This window comes from Calonectris borealis, chromosome 1 (genome assembly GCF_964195595.1).
Source record: "Calonectris borealis chromosome 1, bCalBor7.hap1.2, whole genome shotgun sequence".
Lineage (NCBI taxonomy): Eukaryota > Metazoa > Chordata > Aves > Procellariiformes > Procellariidae > Calonectris > Calonectris borealis.
This window is the reverse complement of record NC_134312.1, coordinates 220,527,239-220,543,222: the sequence shown is the minus strand read 5'-3', so window position 1 is coordinate 220,543,222 and position 15,984 is coordinate 220,527,239. Positions and strand designations below refer to the sequence as shown.

Genomic DNA, 15,984 nt, shown 5'->3' with positions numbered 1-15,984 from the left:
TGAACTGGCAGGAAGGAAACCTGAGGGTAGGCAAGGGGTGGACAGTGAAGCAGGGGAGCAGGTTGGCATGGTCATGGAGTTGCCACCACAGATGGTTTTCCTGAATGTCTCTCAGTAACAGTTGCAGCTGAGCTGATCCTGTCTCAGGGCAACGGCACAGGCGAGATACCCTCTCTGGGTGCCTTCCAGACCTGTTTTTCCACAGCTCTCCAGAAAAGGTATAACCCTGAAGCTTTTTAATCTTTTATAACCCATCCTGTGAAAACGCCATGCCATCTCTTTCCTTGCTCTACTCAGCCCCGCTGCATGCACACACTCATCTTTCACGCACCCTGGCACTTTTAGTTTCTTTCCCTTGGGACTCTCTGCCACCATTTTACTCTACATATCAGGCAGTTTCCAGCGTTGCTTGTTCAACCTCCTGCACTGAGAGGCTGCAGAAAACTGTGTTGAGCAAACCTGTGTCTGTGCAGCTGGAAGCAATGATCTGGTTTGCAAACTGCAGCATCACCCCAAAGAACTGCCAGAGAGAAAATTTCCCCTCGTTACCTATCTTGCATGTGCTGGAATAATAACCTATTTCTAGCATGAATGTCGTGTTTGAGGGTCTTCTCAAGACCAGCGTGTCGAGCAGCCTGGTTGTATGCATGGCACAGAGAGAGGGGTTGCATAGGGTCTGCTGGGACAAGGGAATGGCTTGGAGATGAAAATGTCTGTTCAGGGTTATCCAGCAGACCCATGGCTGAATGAGAAAAAAGGCTCAGGCTTCCAATAGCCACTATAAAATGCCCAACACTGATCGTGCTTGAATCACCTCCATACCTATTGTATAGTGTAAGATATTTCATCTTGTACCAGATATGCTAGAAATCTTACGATTCCCTCTGATTTGTGTCTCAAGGCTCACCCACATGCACGGAGCTTCCTGCAGTGATGTTTCCATACTGTGCTCCCACCAAGTCATTCTTGCTGGTTTTCTGCTTAATCCCTTTTCCCAGAAGCATAGGTATTGCATGTATATAGGGAGGGGTGTGAGGCTCTGTTCATCTATTTTCCCATCTTAAAAAAAAATGCTTTCCCAGAACCACAGCTAAGGGGGCTTCCTTCTTTGCTCCTAGTGAGGGATTCCACCGTCTGTGTGTCCACGCACAGGTCTGAACTGAAAGGTGAGACTCAAAGGCTGCTGCTGTGGAGGTTTCACCGCCCACCAGCCCCGCAGTGTCCCTCAGGGCTGCTCCAGACTTTGCAGATCCAGGGCAGGGGAGGAAGGCAGGCATGTCTCCCCCATCCTTCTCTCCTTCAAAAAGTTTCAAAAATGCAAAGGCTGTTTCATCATGCGCAGTTTCCTTTGGCTGCAGCGGCTGTGTTGAGCTGGACAAAAATATCCCAGCTGCCTGTAAGGAGAGATTGCAGCCCAGAAGGGATGTCTTCTCCTTGGCAGGCTGTCCTTCCCACTTGCTACCAAAGGACCGCGTTGGCACCAGCAGCTCTGATGTCACCAGCAGTGACACAACATTTTTCCAAGCCAGCCATCTACTGAGGCTCAAAAATAGCACTAAGGAAATGAGCTCGGCGGGACCTGCACATGGAGCAGCTGCTCTAATGACAGATTCCCCAAAGGACCGTGTAACCCTGGAGCAGGGCAGCTCTCCTGCTTTCGATCTCCCTTGGGCCTTAGCCTTAGGGGGAATCCCTCTCCTGCTGAGCTCCAGGATGAGCTTGTAGCACCAGCTAAGCACCCAGGGGAGGTGCGGTGGGTTAGACGGCCAAGATCCAGGAGCTCCTTGCTCTGTGTGTGTGTGTTGAGGGTTGTGGTTGAAGATGGTGGGACTGGTGGGATTGGGACTACAATCCTGGCCTGAAAGGTGTGGGGTAGGTGCTGGAGAAGCATGCCATGGGTCCAGGCTTTGATTGTGGTGGGAAGTCATAGAAGCATAGAATCATAGAATCATTTCATTTGGAAAAGACTCTTAAGATCATCGAGTCCAAACGTTAACCTAGTGCTACCAAGTCCACCACTAAACCGTGTCCCTAAGTCCTGGGTGTCCTGGTTTCGGCTGGGATAGTTAATTTCTCTTCCTAGTAGCTGGTATAGTGCTATGTTTTGGATTTAGTATGAGAATAATGTTGATAACACAGTGATGTTTTAGTTGTTGCTAAGTAGTGCTTACGCTAGTTGAGGACTTTTCAGCTTCCCATGATCGGCCAGGTGCACAAGAAGCTGGGAGGGAGCATAGCCAGGACAGCTGACCCAAACTGGCCAAAGGGGTATTCCATACCATATGACATCATGCTCAGTATATAAAGCTGGGGGAAGAAGAAGGAGGGGGGATGTTCGGAATGATGACATTTGTCTTCCCAAGTAACCATTCCACGTGATGGAGCCCTGCTTTCCTGGAGATGGCTGAACACCTGCCTGCCGATGGGAAGTGGTGAATTAATTCCTTGTTTTGCTTTGCTTGCGCACGCGGCTTTTGCTTTACCTATTAAACTGTCTTTATCTCACTCACGAGCTTTCTCACTTTTACCCTTCCAATTCTCTCCCCTATCCCACCGGGAGGGAGTGAGCGAGCGGCTGCCTGGGGCTTGGTTGCTGGCTGGGGTTAAACCACGACACTGGGGAAGGATGGAGAAGGGAGGCTGGAGAAGGGAGGCTTCGGTCAGGCTCCAGTTTGGGGTTGCAATAAGTGCACAAGGGACTTACATGGGGCAGGACTCAGGTCAGGGGCAGCTGTACATGTGCACGGAAGAGGGGAGGACAGGCGAGTCCCCTGGATCAGGGTCTGGACCTGGAAACAGGGTTTGCTGCAGACACCGCTGCGAATGTCATCATTTCACCTCTGGAAGTTTAAATAGCGTTGAAAGAGGACAGGAGGTCCCTCCCTTCTGCCCATGCCCTTGGTGCAGTGGCTGGTGTCAACAGTGGGTCTCCTGCACTCTATGTTTGAGTATCTAAGCTGGCTGCAAGGCTTTTTGTAGTCTGAACTGTGAAAGGCAGGATCAAGAGGTGGTGAAGCCCAGATGTGACTCTGTTCGTGTATTTCTGTGCAGGGCTTCTGGGCAACTTCCAAAACTGCAGAAACCCTCACTGGCTCCAGTCTTGTGCTGAGTGCCCTGCCAGGAAAGCACCATGCAATAGCTGTGGGTAAAAACCTCCCAAACTCTCCCAGGTTCTGTCGTACAGCTGTGTTTCTGTATTTACTGTTCATCACCTGGCTGCTTATACATTTTTTCAAGTGAAAACCCTCATTCAGTGGTTGCTAATAGAAATCAGTCTTCTACCAGAGCACCACAGTCTCCAGCTCTATTATCCGTCCTAAAGCTGGTCCACTTTAACTTCACCACCTTATGAACAACAGGGTGACCTCAACACAGAGCTTGGAAGAAATTACAGATGCAGACGGTGCCACTCCAGCATGGTCTTCTGCAGGAAGCGGAGCAGTTAAACCTGTACGGAGCACTTTTAAGACTGTACAACTGCAGCTCATTCAGAGGCCAAGCCACCTGGACTGTTTCAGCAGAAAAATAGTGTCTTTAATTGAAATCATCACAAAAACCCTGGGTAAAGTGAAGTGCTGTCAACCAATTTCCTGTACTGCCATGAGTGACACACAGGAGATCCTCGGTCACGGGCGCTCCATCCTCCTCCAAGTGAATAAGCTCTTGTATGGGCAAACATTGACATATTTAATGCCTGACTTGGTACGTCAGGTAAATAATACAATGGGGGGATTCAGAAAATGCAGAAAGGACAGGGAGTCCTGTCGCAAAGGCAGCAGGCTCTCTGCTTTTTGTGCGCGTGGTGGAAAATCAAACAATCCCAGAGAAATCTGCAAACATTGCGAAGCCCGGTATTTCATTTTCCCGTATTAAGCGAAGCTGGTAGATAGAGGTGATTCAGAGGCAACTGAGAGGTGAGCGCAGGTCAACATGACCTGCATATAATTTGCTAAAATACAAACTCAAAACAACATCATGTACAGCATGTCCCAAACCTCCACCAGCAGGATGACATTGTCTGAAGGCTGTAAATAACAGCTGGGATGCAATAAATTTACCCTGATGGGGAAGGAATGTTGAAGCGAAGCTGTGAAACTCGCTGCAAGTGTGCGATCTCAATGAGAGCGGTGCCTGTCCCCCAAACTCCGCGGTGCATGCCGTGACTGCTGAACCAGCATCGTTCCTTAGGGACTTCTTTACAAGAACGGTTTCCACCTCCTCTGCTCACCATCCCCAGCACAGCTCAGCCAGCAATGGCCAGCGGAAGGAGAGGGCACGGCATTAGCTGTAGAGAGACCACTGTTTTGCCAAAAACAATGAAAAAAAGTGTGCTTGGAAAGCACACTTCACTTTTAGGTGCATCCCCAAGTGCCTAAAATGGGGTAAAATGGATCCAGGTGCTTGCTCGGGGCAGGGACAGCCATGGTCTGCGCTGCAGGAGGGTTTCCTCCTTAGAAGGAAAAAGAAGAATGGTGCCAATTAATTAATCCAAAGGGTTTCTGGGTTGCCTGGCCCCATCTGGATCAAGGTGGCCCGATCACAGCGCACACGTGCCGCAGGAATTTCACATCTGTCTTCACCCCGTTTCACAAGGTCTAAAGAGACCAAAATTCCAGAATATCATTTTGAAAAGGTTGAAAAGACCTTGGGTTTTGATCTCATCAGCATATTTTGTATTCTGTAGGTTGAAGTGGTTTCATTCTGATAAGGCCAAACGTGTCTTCACCTTTATCAGTCTGCTGTAACGTCTGTGTGTTACAGACCAGAGCGCTGGGCTGCACCACAATGTCGTCTCTGCTAAAATACACATCTACAGCAGCTAAATAATCACACCCACCCGTGCCCAGCCTTTCTTACTGCCTCCCGGTGTCCGTGCTGACGGGGAGGCTGTGCCTGGTGAGATGGGTTGACACCATCTCTCAAAAAACAGAGCAGCTGTCGGATTTACAGCTGGGTTTTAAGAAGATATCGCATCGGGCATCTCAGTAACAGCGGCGAGGAAAGCAGAGCAGAGCTGTGAGGAGAGACAGTAACAACGTTACGTTGCTAATCTCCAGTGATTTCTTCAAAATAAATCACTGTGACATCACAAACCGGTCGAAATTCAATCTGGCAATTGAGAAAATGTTATCAGATGACTGCTTTCAAAAGGGACCCGGGGAAGAATCAAGGGGATTTGATAACTGACATATGAGTAACTGACGTGAGTGAGGTCAGAATCTCATGCATATACAAGGTTTTGTTTGTCTGTGTCACAGACTGGTTGTATGTCTCAAACGGTTTCTCATAGAGATGGGACGGAAGCAGAGCCAACAGAAAATACCAGCCAAAGGAGAAATACCAGTGTAACCAGAGATGTAATCCAAAGGATGGCAGGGAAAATTTCCATTATAATTTGCGTTCATAAATCTTCCAGTGTCTTTGAGGAGCAATTTTGTGACCAACGGCTCTTTGGACAGGCTGGTTCATGGATCTGCAGAGCTGCCTGGTGTTCCTGCTGGCAGCCCTGGGCACACAGAGGTGTTTCCCCAGCCTGTGCACAAGCACGAGTCCCCGCAGGAGAAGAGGAAGGAGGAAGCAGGGAAGACTGATGGGAGAGGTGCCAGTTTCAGGGCTCTGAGGCGCTTGTCCTGGGATGTCCAGCATCACCACAGGGGTCAGAGATGAGACACCACAAGATGAGACACCGCAAGGACTGTAGGACCAGCCACAAGGTACTGTACTCAGGTCCCTAGGTTGTTGGCCTTTATGCCTAGAGAGGCCATCTTCACTGCCCCCAGGTTTTAAAGAGTATTTAACAAAGTCAGATCCTGAGAGGACAGTGCGGGTATCTCTGATAAAGTCACCGCTCCTACTTTCTCCATTAAAAAGGTTAGGAGGAATGACGTATTTCTGCGGGGTCATCAGTCTGATTAATTCACTGAAGAGCACTGCGATAGGGACACACAGCCAACCTAACCTCATTGAGGAAGAAGATGTGAGGAGTGCAGTCCATGGAATTAGACCGAATCAGGCTTGGCGTGGCTGGCAGTATCAGATCTGTGAGGACTTGCACAGATGCAAAATATATCTGGGTGCATGGAAGCTTCTCTTCACCTTTGCAGTACAGAGGATGTAGAGTTTCTAGCGAGTCTAAGGAGATTAGAGCACAGAGGCTGGACAGAAATGTTGCTAGCACCCATCAGGATGGATGTCTGATGATTAGAGATGCTGCTGTTGCTGGGCAATCGTTTCTGGACGCCATAGCCCAGAGTCAGTAATGCAGTACCCTGCAATAGAAGCAGAGATGAATACCTAACCAAGTGCCCTAAGGACCATCAGAGCCATGATGCTGCAGGTTTATGCTGTCCGTTCTGTGCTAATCCTAGAAATCATAGACAATTTGGTCAAAAGGGACTTGAAGAGGTCATCTGGTCCATCCCTCACACTGAAGTGGGTTCACGGGTTTCTAAATGAGACTGGATAAACTCCCCCTCCCTGCAAGAAGAGACACAACAGTAGGGTCAAGAGCCACAAGACTCACCATGCTTAACCAAGGTGCCAAGAGGAGGAGGAGGACATGGGGGAGCCATCCTGTGGTGACAGTGGGCAGCAGGTCCCAGGCATGGGCTGGCTGGGTCCCTGCATTATCCAGCGAGGTCAGCCTCAGCAGCCACAATGCCTCATTTCTCCCACAGTTGGAGACTAGGATTATCCTGCAAAATCCCAAACCCACCCAGCATAGCCAACCACCTGACTGACAAACCTGAGCTTCTTGAAGGACACTTGTGGGTCAAAAGCTGAGGGTTTATTCATGCATGACCTACAGAGCTATAAACACCTCCAATGGGTCACACCTACCAGGTGAAATTTAAGATGAAGGGTTCATTACCTAGGATGTAGTTTCGAGGGTGTTCTGTCTGAACCTACAGAACATCTCAGCTCATCTTAGAGAGGTGCTCCACGGACTGCATTGACAGTCACCACCTCTGACTGTCATGGGAGCTTGGACCCCGGGCCCACATGTAGTCCCAAATTTGAGACACTGAATGCAGAGCTGAACCTAGGGAAACTCAGAAGCTGGATTTTTGGAGTTATTACTCAGCACTTTGAAAAGCCCTTTTTTTGTCCAGTGTCCCAGTTTGTGTACTTAAAATGTCCAATTCATTTTGGCCTCAACCATGATCTACTTCATTCTCAAGGTTGAGATTAATGTATGAAATTTGTTTACATGGGGCTAAAAGCTGCTCTGTCCGGCGATGTGCAAACATATGGATATGGAGGTGTAAACAGAGGATTTTGTGGTCTTAAACTAGGTCAGAACATTAGCCCACATCCAATTCCAGAGGGAAAACAAACTTTCCCAATGAACATGTAACCCTTCTCAGGATCACCCCATTCATGTTGACTTACTACAAAGTTCCCTAGAAGTTAACAGGACCTGATAACAGTGAAATCCCAAGATGCACAAGCAGAGGAATTGGGTGGTTGCTACTAAAAATAATAAAAAGAAAATTTCCCCAAATATCTCAGTGGCATGCAGCAGAGTATTCCAGATCTGACCCAGTTTCAGAGCTTGTCTATAGACTCCTTTAACTTCATAGTTAGAGCCCGTTTTTTGTCCTGCAGAGCAGATGAGGTTTTGCTAGTAAGAAAGCTGTGCTGCTGCAGAGAGCCTTCTCCCTTTCTTGGAAGAAAACCCCTGTGAAACCTGGTAATAGAAAACCAGCTGAATCCGTTGCAAGGGCTGTGCATGGTTAGCTATTTCAGTAGGAAAGTTGCACACTCAACTAAAATATGAGATTGGTACCAAACACAGATGTTGACCAGAATAAGAAGCAAGCGAGGCAGTGTCTGGACATCGTTTATTTCCACATCCCTGTGTAGCACCGTCAGAGCTACTGTACTTACCAGGCTGTGAAGGTGCTGGTGTGATGTAGAAGTTGACAACGTACACTGTTTGCTGGCAAAAGGGAATTTTGTGACGGCAAATGGGGTATGTAGGTACAGGGCTGAGCAAATGCAGATAAGAGAAAGGGATCGACAGGTGGAAAGCACTTGTAGAAAAATCGGTATGTATGTTATTGCTTTTGGCGCCATTGATGGAAAGTCAAACACAGAAAAGCAAACAGCAAGCGTTAGGAAGACGTGTGGTCCTGTCAATTATTAAATGAAGCTGGCAAATCTCTGTGACTCAGAGACAGCTGGAGAATAGCTGGGTTTAGGTGGAGCTGCAGGTATGGCGAATGCATGCAAGCCTCAAGGTAGCACATTTCATGTTGCAAACCTAAATCAAGAGGCAGCGAGGTACCTGGCCACGTTACTCCGTAAAGTGGGTGAGATGTTTTTAGGATAAATACAAACTAAAATTACTACGAATTTCATTACTCAGCATCACACAGACCTTTCAGGACTGCAATGCATTTGCTGCGCTCTGTTCTTGAGTGAAAGACCACCTCCAGGAGGCCCCATTAGTGCCAGATGGACAAATTTCATACCACGTCTGTCCCTGGAAGGAGATGCACGGGCTGTTTGCGGCTGGGTGACTCAGAGCTGCGGTGTCAATCAGCACTGCTTGGCTGAAATGGGTGAAGTCCTTGTAGTTTAACCCAGTTGTGGATTTCGCCTGTGAGGCAATTTGTTCAAAGCAGCCGCCGGATTTGTCAGCAGCTGACATGCATCAGCTGCATCAACCTCCGAGGGAACTGCTCGGTACCTCAGGGAGCTGCTCCCTACTGTCCTCAAGCTGATTACAGCAACATTTGCTCTTCCCCGCGGCTTGCCCAGTCTGACTCACTGGATTTAGCAAAACATCCAAGCACAAGATAAACTGCTCCTTCATGTGCTCACACAACAACATGCCTGTGGTTATTGCATAGTGTAACACTGCTGAGCGCTCAGGTCTACATGGTTAGGTCCCCGGTTTCTGACCTCTTGTTGGCAGATAGGAGCAGCTTGAAATTTCAGCAGGCACAAATGGACATGCACAAATACCCTGTCTTCAGACTTCTACTTTACAGACCCTTGGAAAAATACAGGAGTGACTTCTGGCAGCTTCCCAGCCATGAGGCCCAGAGTCTGCACGTTAAACGCCCACATTTGCCTTGCATCCACCTTTATCTTTGCATGGAGCACAGTCTTTCCTCCTGCAGACACCAGTCCCTTCCCAGCATCTGACTGACATGATGCTTGGCAGCATGCACAGCAGCACCCATGAGTTCTTGCTGGTTTTACTGCTTGGCACCTCCCAGTGACAGTACCATGGAAGGGACGGAACATTTCCTTCCCCTGATGAAAAACAAAAACCCAGGTACAATTTTCTCATAATTCTCTCATGCTTGCCAAAAAAAGCACCTAACTCCCTTCCAGGGCACTGATCCTTGCCATTTAGATCCTCCACCGCAGCACCTAGGACATCTGGGAGAAGTGCTCAGTACATTTACCAAAGCAGCTTTTGGAGTTGTAGGGGGTGGGTGGGAAACAAATAAAAAACTAAAGAGAAACACCATTTCTTTTCCCCACTACAAACCTCTCCAGCACACCCCTGCAGTGTGCAGCATCTCCCAGTTTGCTGGGACCTGCTAACAGATGGCCAGGGCATCCCAAGCTCCAGTCCTGATCCTGACCTTGTGGCTCTTGTTTGCACGGCTGGACACGGACCCTGCCAAGTGTCTGCACTAATCGGTGGTTTCCTCTGCCTTCATCCCTCCCCAGCACGAGTGCTGCTCGCAGCGTCACTGCAGCACGCTCTCTCCCATGAGATGGGGGCTGCTGTCCCCTCATCTGCAAGGTCATGGTTTCTCTTTCTCCTCCTTTTCACCCTGCTCCCTCCTTCTTGACCACTCAGCTGCTGGGATGAGGCAAAGGCTGGGCTGAGATAGCCCAGAGGAGGAGAGCAGCCCACGAGGAAGACTGAAGGCACTGATTTGGGGGCAGAAAGGAGGAAATGGTTTGGTATGACCCTGCAGACATGACAAAGTCACGGGGATCTGGCTTGCAGGGAGGATTATTTTACACAACGACAAGGGTGGTTAATCAGGAGGTAGATTGCCTTGGGACAGGGTGGAGGCTCCGTAATGACAGCCTGATGCTCTGAAAGGGGCAGCTCAGCCAGCCCGGGTACGAAGCATGTCACTTATACATCACGTGCATCCCTAAGGAAACGTGGCAATATACAAATAGCACCACGTGTCGCAGGATGCATTTGGATTGCATTGCATGCCCATTGCACCCTATACCTCTGTGCCAGACCAGCCTGCCTTCATTTGGATCATAACCTGGGAGGTGGAGAGAGATTTTCGTGATGTTCCCAAAAGAGTTATAGGCAGAGCAGACGATACCATGAGACAGTAAAAACAATATACTCTCCTTGCAGACCTGCAATGAGATTGGACTCAGTTTTCTCATTTTGTGTCCTTAGGTTACAGTCCCGAGGCCATTAGTACCTGTCTATCCTCCATAACTGTAAAGAATCACATTATTTATATGATGAAAGCTGAGGAGTCTCATATGATCACATAACCCTGGGAACTGACAGTTGCATATAATGGACCGATATAGAGATATTGCAATTAAAAGCACAAGTCTGGCAACGTTGTTTGTATTCCTTCAGAGTGAATCCCTTGATGAAAGCCTGCTCTCAGCAGTCTTCTCTCTCCCCACCTGCAGGGAGGACAGCTTCATCACACAGCCACACCAGCTCTGCCCTCTTGCAGGCTTTCTGAGAAATGGGGCATTCCAAAATGCGAGGTGGACTAACGTGATTTGCCAAAATCCATCCCTCCATGGAGAGGAAAAGAGCTGTATTGCAGAAGAGGTGACAGGTTTCTTCTGGCATGAGTGACTTTCTCTGGGAGAGGATACTGCCCGTGAGCAACCAGTCTGGAGAGGAAAGGAAGGAGGAGACTGGCTTCAGGGCATTGCTGCTCTGGGACTAGACCTGCTGCTAGGTCCCTCTCCGACAGAGCAGGATGAGGATCCGCCTGTGGACCTGCTTGGTTTTCCAGCTGTACACGAGCAGGTTCAGGACAGGCGGCACCAGGAGATAGGCATCAGCCAGGAGCGTCTGAGTGATGGGGGGTGCTTCCCAAACCTGTGGATGACGGACAAGCCAATGAGCGGGATGTAGAAGATCAGGACGGCACAGAGATGGGAGACGCACGTGCTAAAGGCTTTGGCTCGTGCTTCCTCGGAGACGGTGTTCAAGATGGCTCTGATGATCATATGTAAGACAGGAGGATGGTCAGGGAGTCCAGGCCCTTGGTGAGTATCACCGCGGTCAGCCCGTACAAGCTGCTGACCCTGACATCCCCACAAACGAGCCTCAGCATGTCCTGGTGCAGACAGGAGGAGTGAGACAGGACATGGGACCTGCAGAAAGGCATCTTCCTAATAAGGATGGCAACGGGTAGCACCACACAGATGCCCCGCATGAAGATCGCCCGCCCTGCCTTCATTATCAGGGAGCTCGTCAGCTCAGAGGCATAACACAAAGGGTAGCAAATAGCAACAAAGCGATCGAAGGCCATGGCCACCAGGACCCCAGACTCGATGGCAGAGAAGGAGTGGATGAAGTACATCTGGACAATGCACGCCTGAAAACGGAGGGAGGTGGACTCAATCCAGAAAATGGCCAGCATGGTGGGTAGGGTGGAGAGAGACAAGCCCAGGTCTGCCGTGGCCAGCATGGAGAGGAAATAGTATATCGATGTATGGAGGCTGTGGTCTGTCTTTATCATCCAGGGTAAGGTGCAGTTCCCCAGGAGCATGAGGAGGTACAGGCAGCAGAGAGGCAATGCCATCCAGTAGCTGCTCATCAGCAGACCGGGGATGCCGGTGAGGATGAAGGTCAGGGGACTGGACCCAGTCCTATTGGAAGACAACATCTCACACACTGATCGTCCAGGGGTCTGGAAATAATAGCGTCTTGAATAAAAGCCGTGCTACGAGACCACCCCCCTTGCACCCCAGCTACAAGGGTGTTGGGAGGACAGGCTCCTGAGACCAAGAAACCCCTGTGCAGCTGCCCTCGCGCATATCCATCACATCAACCAAGGAAAAGCCACAATGGACCAGCCCCAGGGTCACTGTCTGGGCTGTGCTCAGCAGCAGATGACAAGGAAAGAGCAGTGCACCATTTAGTCTCCTCTGGTCGTAGTCCCCAACATTTAAATACCCAGGGTTCAGGAGATTTGGTGCTTGGACCTTTGGGAGGTGCCTGAAAGCTTCTCAGCAGCACAGGCAGGACAAGAGCCCGGGGCCATGGTGCTCCTGCCTGGGGAAGGAGAGGTGGGATGGAGACGTGGAGCCCTGGGCACGGGCTGGCTGCTCCCTGCAGCAGTAGCAGGAGCAGCCCTGGCCGTGCTGGTCCCTGCAAGGCTGAAGCACCCGGACAGGAGAGGGAAGGGGGGACGGAGGGGGTGAGAGGCAAAGGCAGAGAAAGGTCAATGTTTGTGCTGAACCGAATGCAGTCAGACCACAAGAGATAATATCTCACTCTGAGATGAGAAGTAGCCCCATTATATGTGACTCTGTATTGATTTCTTCCCTTTTTGTTTAAGTATGGCAAAATGTATAATGTTTTAGGGAGCTTTATCAGCTAAACCTGCAGGTCAATTAACCAAACTAACCCTGATGGAAGGAAAATGGATTTGTGTTTTACAGCTGCCAAAAAGGTTAAATGGAAAGGAAGAAATTCAGAGGCTCAAATAAGTCGGAGAACCTGAAGTGGTGTTTTGTCTGCCTGAGGCCATTAGAAAACCCAACAGCAAACACCAGTTCTCCATTTAAGCACCCTGGAAGCCGCCTGCTTTCCTGGGCAGCTTCGCTGCCCCAGGAGCACAGGCAATCAGCTGCGATGCTCAGAGGCGGGAGGCTGGGGCAAGGGGGGGGATCTCCAGAGAAATATTCCAAACAGGTCTCTCTGCAAATGCAGTTAAATTTAGTGCATCTTAAACGTGCCAGCTGAACAGCTGGTGGTCACAGCAGCACATCCTCACCTCTTGCCAATGGCTGATCAGGGAAAATGTGCATGTCTCTGTTCAGCTGGAAACGAATACGTTTTGCATAACTGAGGAACACAAACTGATGGAGATTTGTCCCAGAGTTTGTCTGCACACACACACACACTCTCTGAGACCTCATCTGCTATCAGGAAAAAAATAAATAAATCGAGTTTTCACCTGGCCAAAGGGTCAGGCCTGAAAGACAGCAGTGGGAGAGCGGTCGTGCAAATAGCTCAGCTCACCACGGTGCTGCTCTCCTCCAGCAGCCCATGGTGCAGTTCCTCAGAAGCTGTCAAACACCCACTTCCCCAATTAGGGAACAAAAGTTAAAGCTCACTGCCCCTGGAATGAAGGAAAAAAGCTCTCTGAAACTGGGACAGCAAAAGAGGTAACTGAGGGTGTAAAGAACCTAAATCCGAGGAGCTGAAGACCCCCTTGGCTCCTTTGGGGAGCAAAGGCATTGTAGAAATAAACTTACATGTCCTATTCGTGTAGCACTTGAGAGAATGAGGGAAATTTTTAATTATTGACCAAGGTCGATTTTTAGGGTGGCGTTTCATACAAAGCCCATCTGTATATATGAGATCAGAAGTAATATTTAGTAAAGCAATTTGCTCCTAGCACTTTTCTAATATGCTGGTTTCTTGTTTCTGCCAGAGACTTTTGTAAATTCATGTTTTAACGCAAGCCCTCAAACCACCTGTCCTTGCAGAGGAAGACCATCTCTGTTCTGTCATCTTCAGGCAGCCCACCCCGAACTCACCCCGGGTGCCAGCAGAGGACGCGGGCTGGGGACCAGGAGCAGCCCTGGCTGCTCACACTGCTGCAGGCGGGCACTGGGCAGAGGGCTGGAAAGCCGCATTTAACCCAGCTGGAGCAAACCTGGTCTCACCCAGGGAGTCACAGCCGATTTCTGCGCTCTTCAGGGGCTGTGAGCACCACAGGACTGCGTACAAGTAGGTTTTCCTGTCTTCTCTGAAAAAATGGCAGAGTGCAAAAATGGGAGTGAAGGCAGCTGTGGGGCACTGGCTGTAAAAAGAGAAAATTGGCAAAAAATGTGTGTTCAGAAAATTCCCCAGTTTTGCCCTGCTCTGTGAAACTTTTGCATTCTGGAAAGCAAAGAGACCCAGCCCCAGTGCCTTCCACCCCTCCGGGTGCCTCTGCGCAGCTCCCCGATTTATACATAGGTACACATTATATATGTATATTTGTGTATGTGTGTGTATCGCATTTAGATAAGATAGATAGGTTAAATACAGGAATAAATAAAGGAAACAAGGACAGTAAGAAAAATCCCCAAAAGGTTCCCAAAAAAGAGCACAAACCAAAAGAACCAGCCAATGGATTCATAATGAGAAACTTTATTTTGAGAATTTTTTTGATTCTGTGATGAGTTTCACATAGAGATGGTGGGTGGTGGGTACAGAAATGGAGGGTGGTGGGGTGCTCCCTTCGTCCGCGGCTGTGGGGAGCCTCCAGCTGCCTGTTCCCCACCACTGCTGGGGTACGGACCGGGGCTGTGTATGTTTCCTTAGCCTTCGGTCATGTCCTTTTAGAAGGCTGTGACACCCTCAGGCTGGTGGCGAGGAGGGAGAGGAGAAGAGCATGGAGTGGTCTGATCTCGTACCTGCCCGGGCTGCGGATGAGAGGATCAGAGGAACTCCTTGCTGAAGGCTGCTGTGGATCCAAACTATTTACATGAGTTCGAAAGAGATTGGGAGAGTCTTGGAAGAGGGATGGCTGAGGGCTGCCTAAAGCAGACCAGCCCCCTCCTGAAATGAAAATACCAGGACACTGGAGGAGAATTAAGGGGCACGATCAGCCACCCCCCGCTGGCTTTGTGTCATCTGCAGGCTTGCTGAGGGTGCACTCTGCCCCATCATCTGGGTCATTAATGAAGTGGTTAAACAGTACTAGCCCCAGTATTGACTCACTAGTCACACCAGTGACTGGCCTCCAGCTGGGCCTTGTGCCACTGATCACGACCCTTCGAGCTGGGCAGCTCAGCCTCTTTTCTCTCCTGGGACTCAAGGAGCCTGTCCAGGAGGTGAATATTTTGGTGTGGTAGGGAGAAGATCAAGAATCATTTCACGGTGCAGAGCTGCGTGCACGGACAAAATCACCTGGAGCAGCTGAGTTCCTCCAGCATGGTGCTGTGCCCGGGGGACAGATAAGGACGTCCTATAAAACAGGGCAGCCTGTGGCTTGTCCCGTGTCGGCAGCACTGAGCCTGGCCGGGCAGTTCTGCGGTGAGAAGTGCAGGTCAGTGGATGCCTTGGGAAGCTGTTGGGTTTTGGTGTCCAAGATCTCCTCCATCGTGGACGCATGACCTCTCTGTGCTCCCGCAATCTGGTTTTATCTGAGATTCCCTCTACCATCTGCAGCACTGTGCTTTTTGTCATTGTCAGGATTTGTCCCAGACTTACCCCAAATTGTCTCCAAGCACCAGGAGCCTGAGCTCAAACATGGAGCTGCTGCAGCTTAACAAGCGGTGGGTGTCAGACGAGCAGGGTCATTCCTCAGGGGCTGTGTTACCTTTCAGACATGATGTAGCTCAGCTCACAGCGAGCAAAGCGGAAGCCAAGCAGCAGTTCTCAGCGTTTTCTGGGGGTTAGAGCAGTCTCTCCAACGCTTTCTGCAGCTCAGATGATGCGAAATACCCTGAGAAAGGCTCTGACTGCTTTGCTTGTCAGGTGGGGTCTTTGTCAGGACTGTGGGAGGAAAGAAACTGTTCCCAGATGGCAATTTGTGAATATATTTACCAGCTTGACATTTTCCCGTTGTTGCCATAACATACCTTGTGCCCTAGCTGAGAGCACAGGGATGGGAGATGTCCAAATTGACGAACTATGCTATGAACACAAAAACTACAGAATTTAGACTAAGCAGAAACACATTCACTTTGGACTTGGCAAGGCAATTTTTTACCCTTACCTTCAAAATCCCCTGGAAATTAAATTTACAGTCCGTATCCTTTCCTGAGACTTCTGTTCTGTGTAAG

General features: G+C 49.6%; 2 protein-coding genes across 2 annotated transcripts in view; one reads left to right on the top strand and one right to left on the bottom strand.

Annotated features, from left to right (window-relative positions):
- LOC142078030 (hemoglobin subunit epsilon) overlaps positions 1–15,984 on the top strand; it is a 150,576-nt gene that overhangs the window by 41,546 nt on the left and 93,046 nt on the right. The window lies entirely within an intron of this gene.
- Positions 10,913–11,864, bottom strand: LOC142078024 (olfactory receptor 51G2-like). Its single transcript, XM_075140529.1, is given in 3 exon segments — positions 10,913–11,058; positions 11,061–11,204; positions 11,207–11,864. Coding segments are annotated over 3 exon segments (948 nt in total).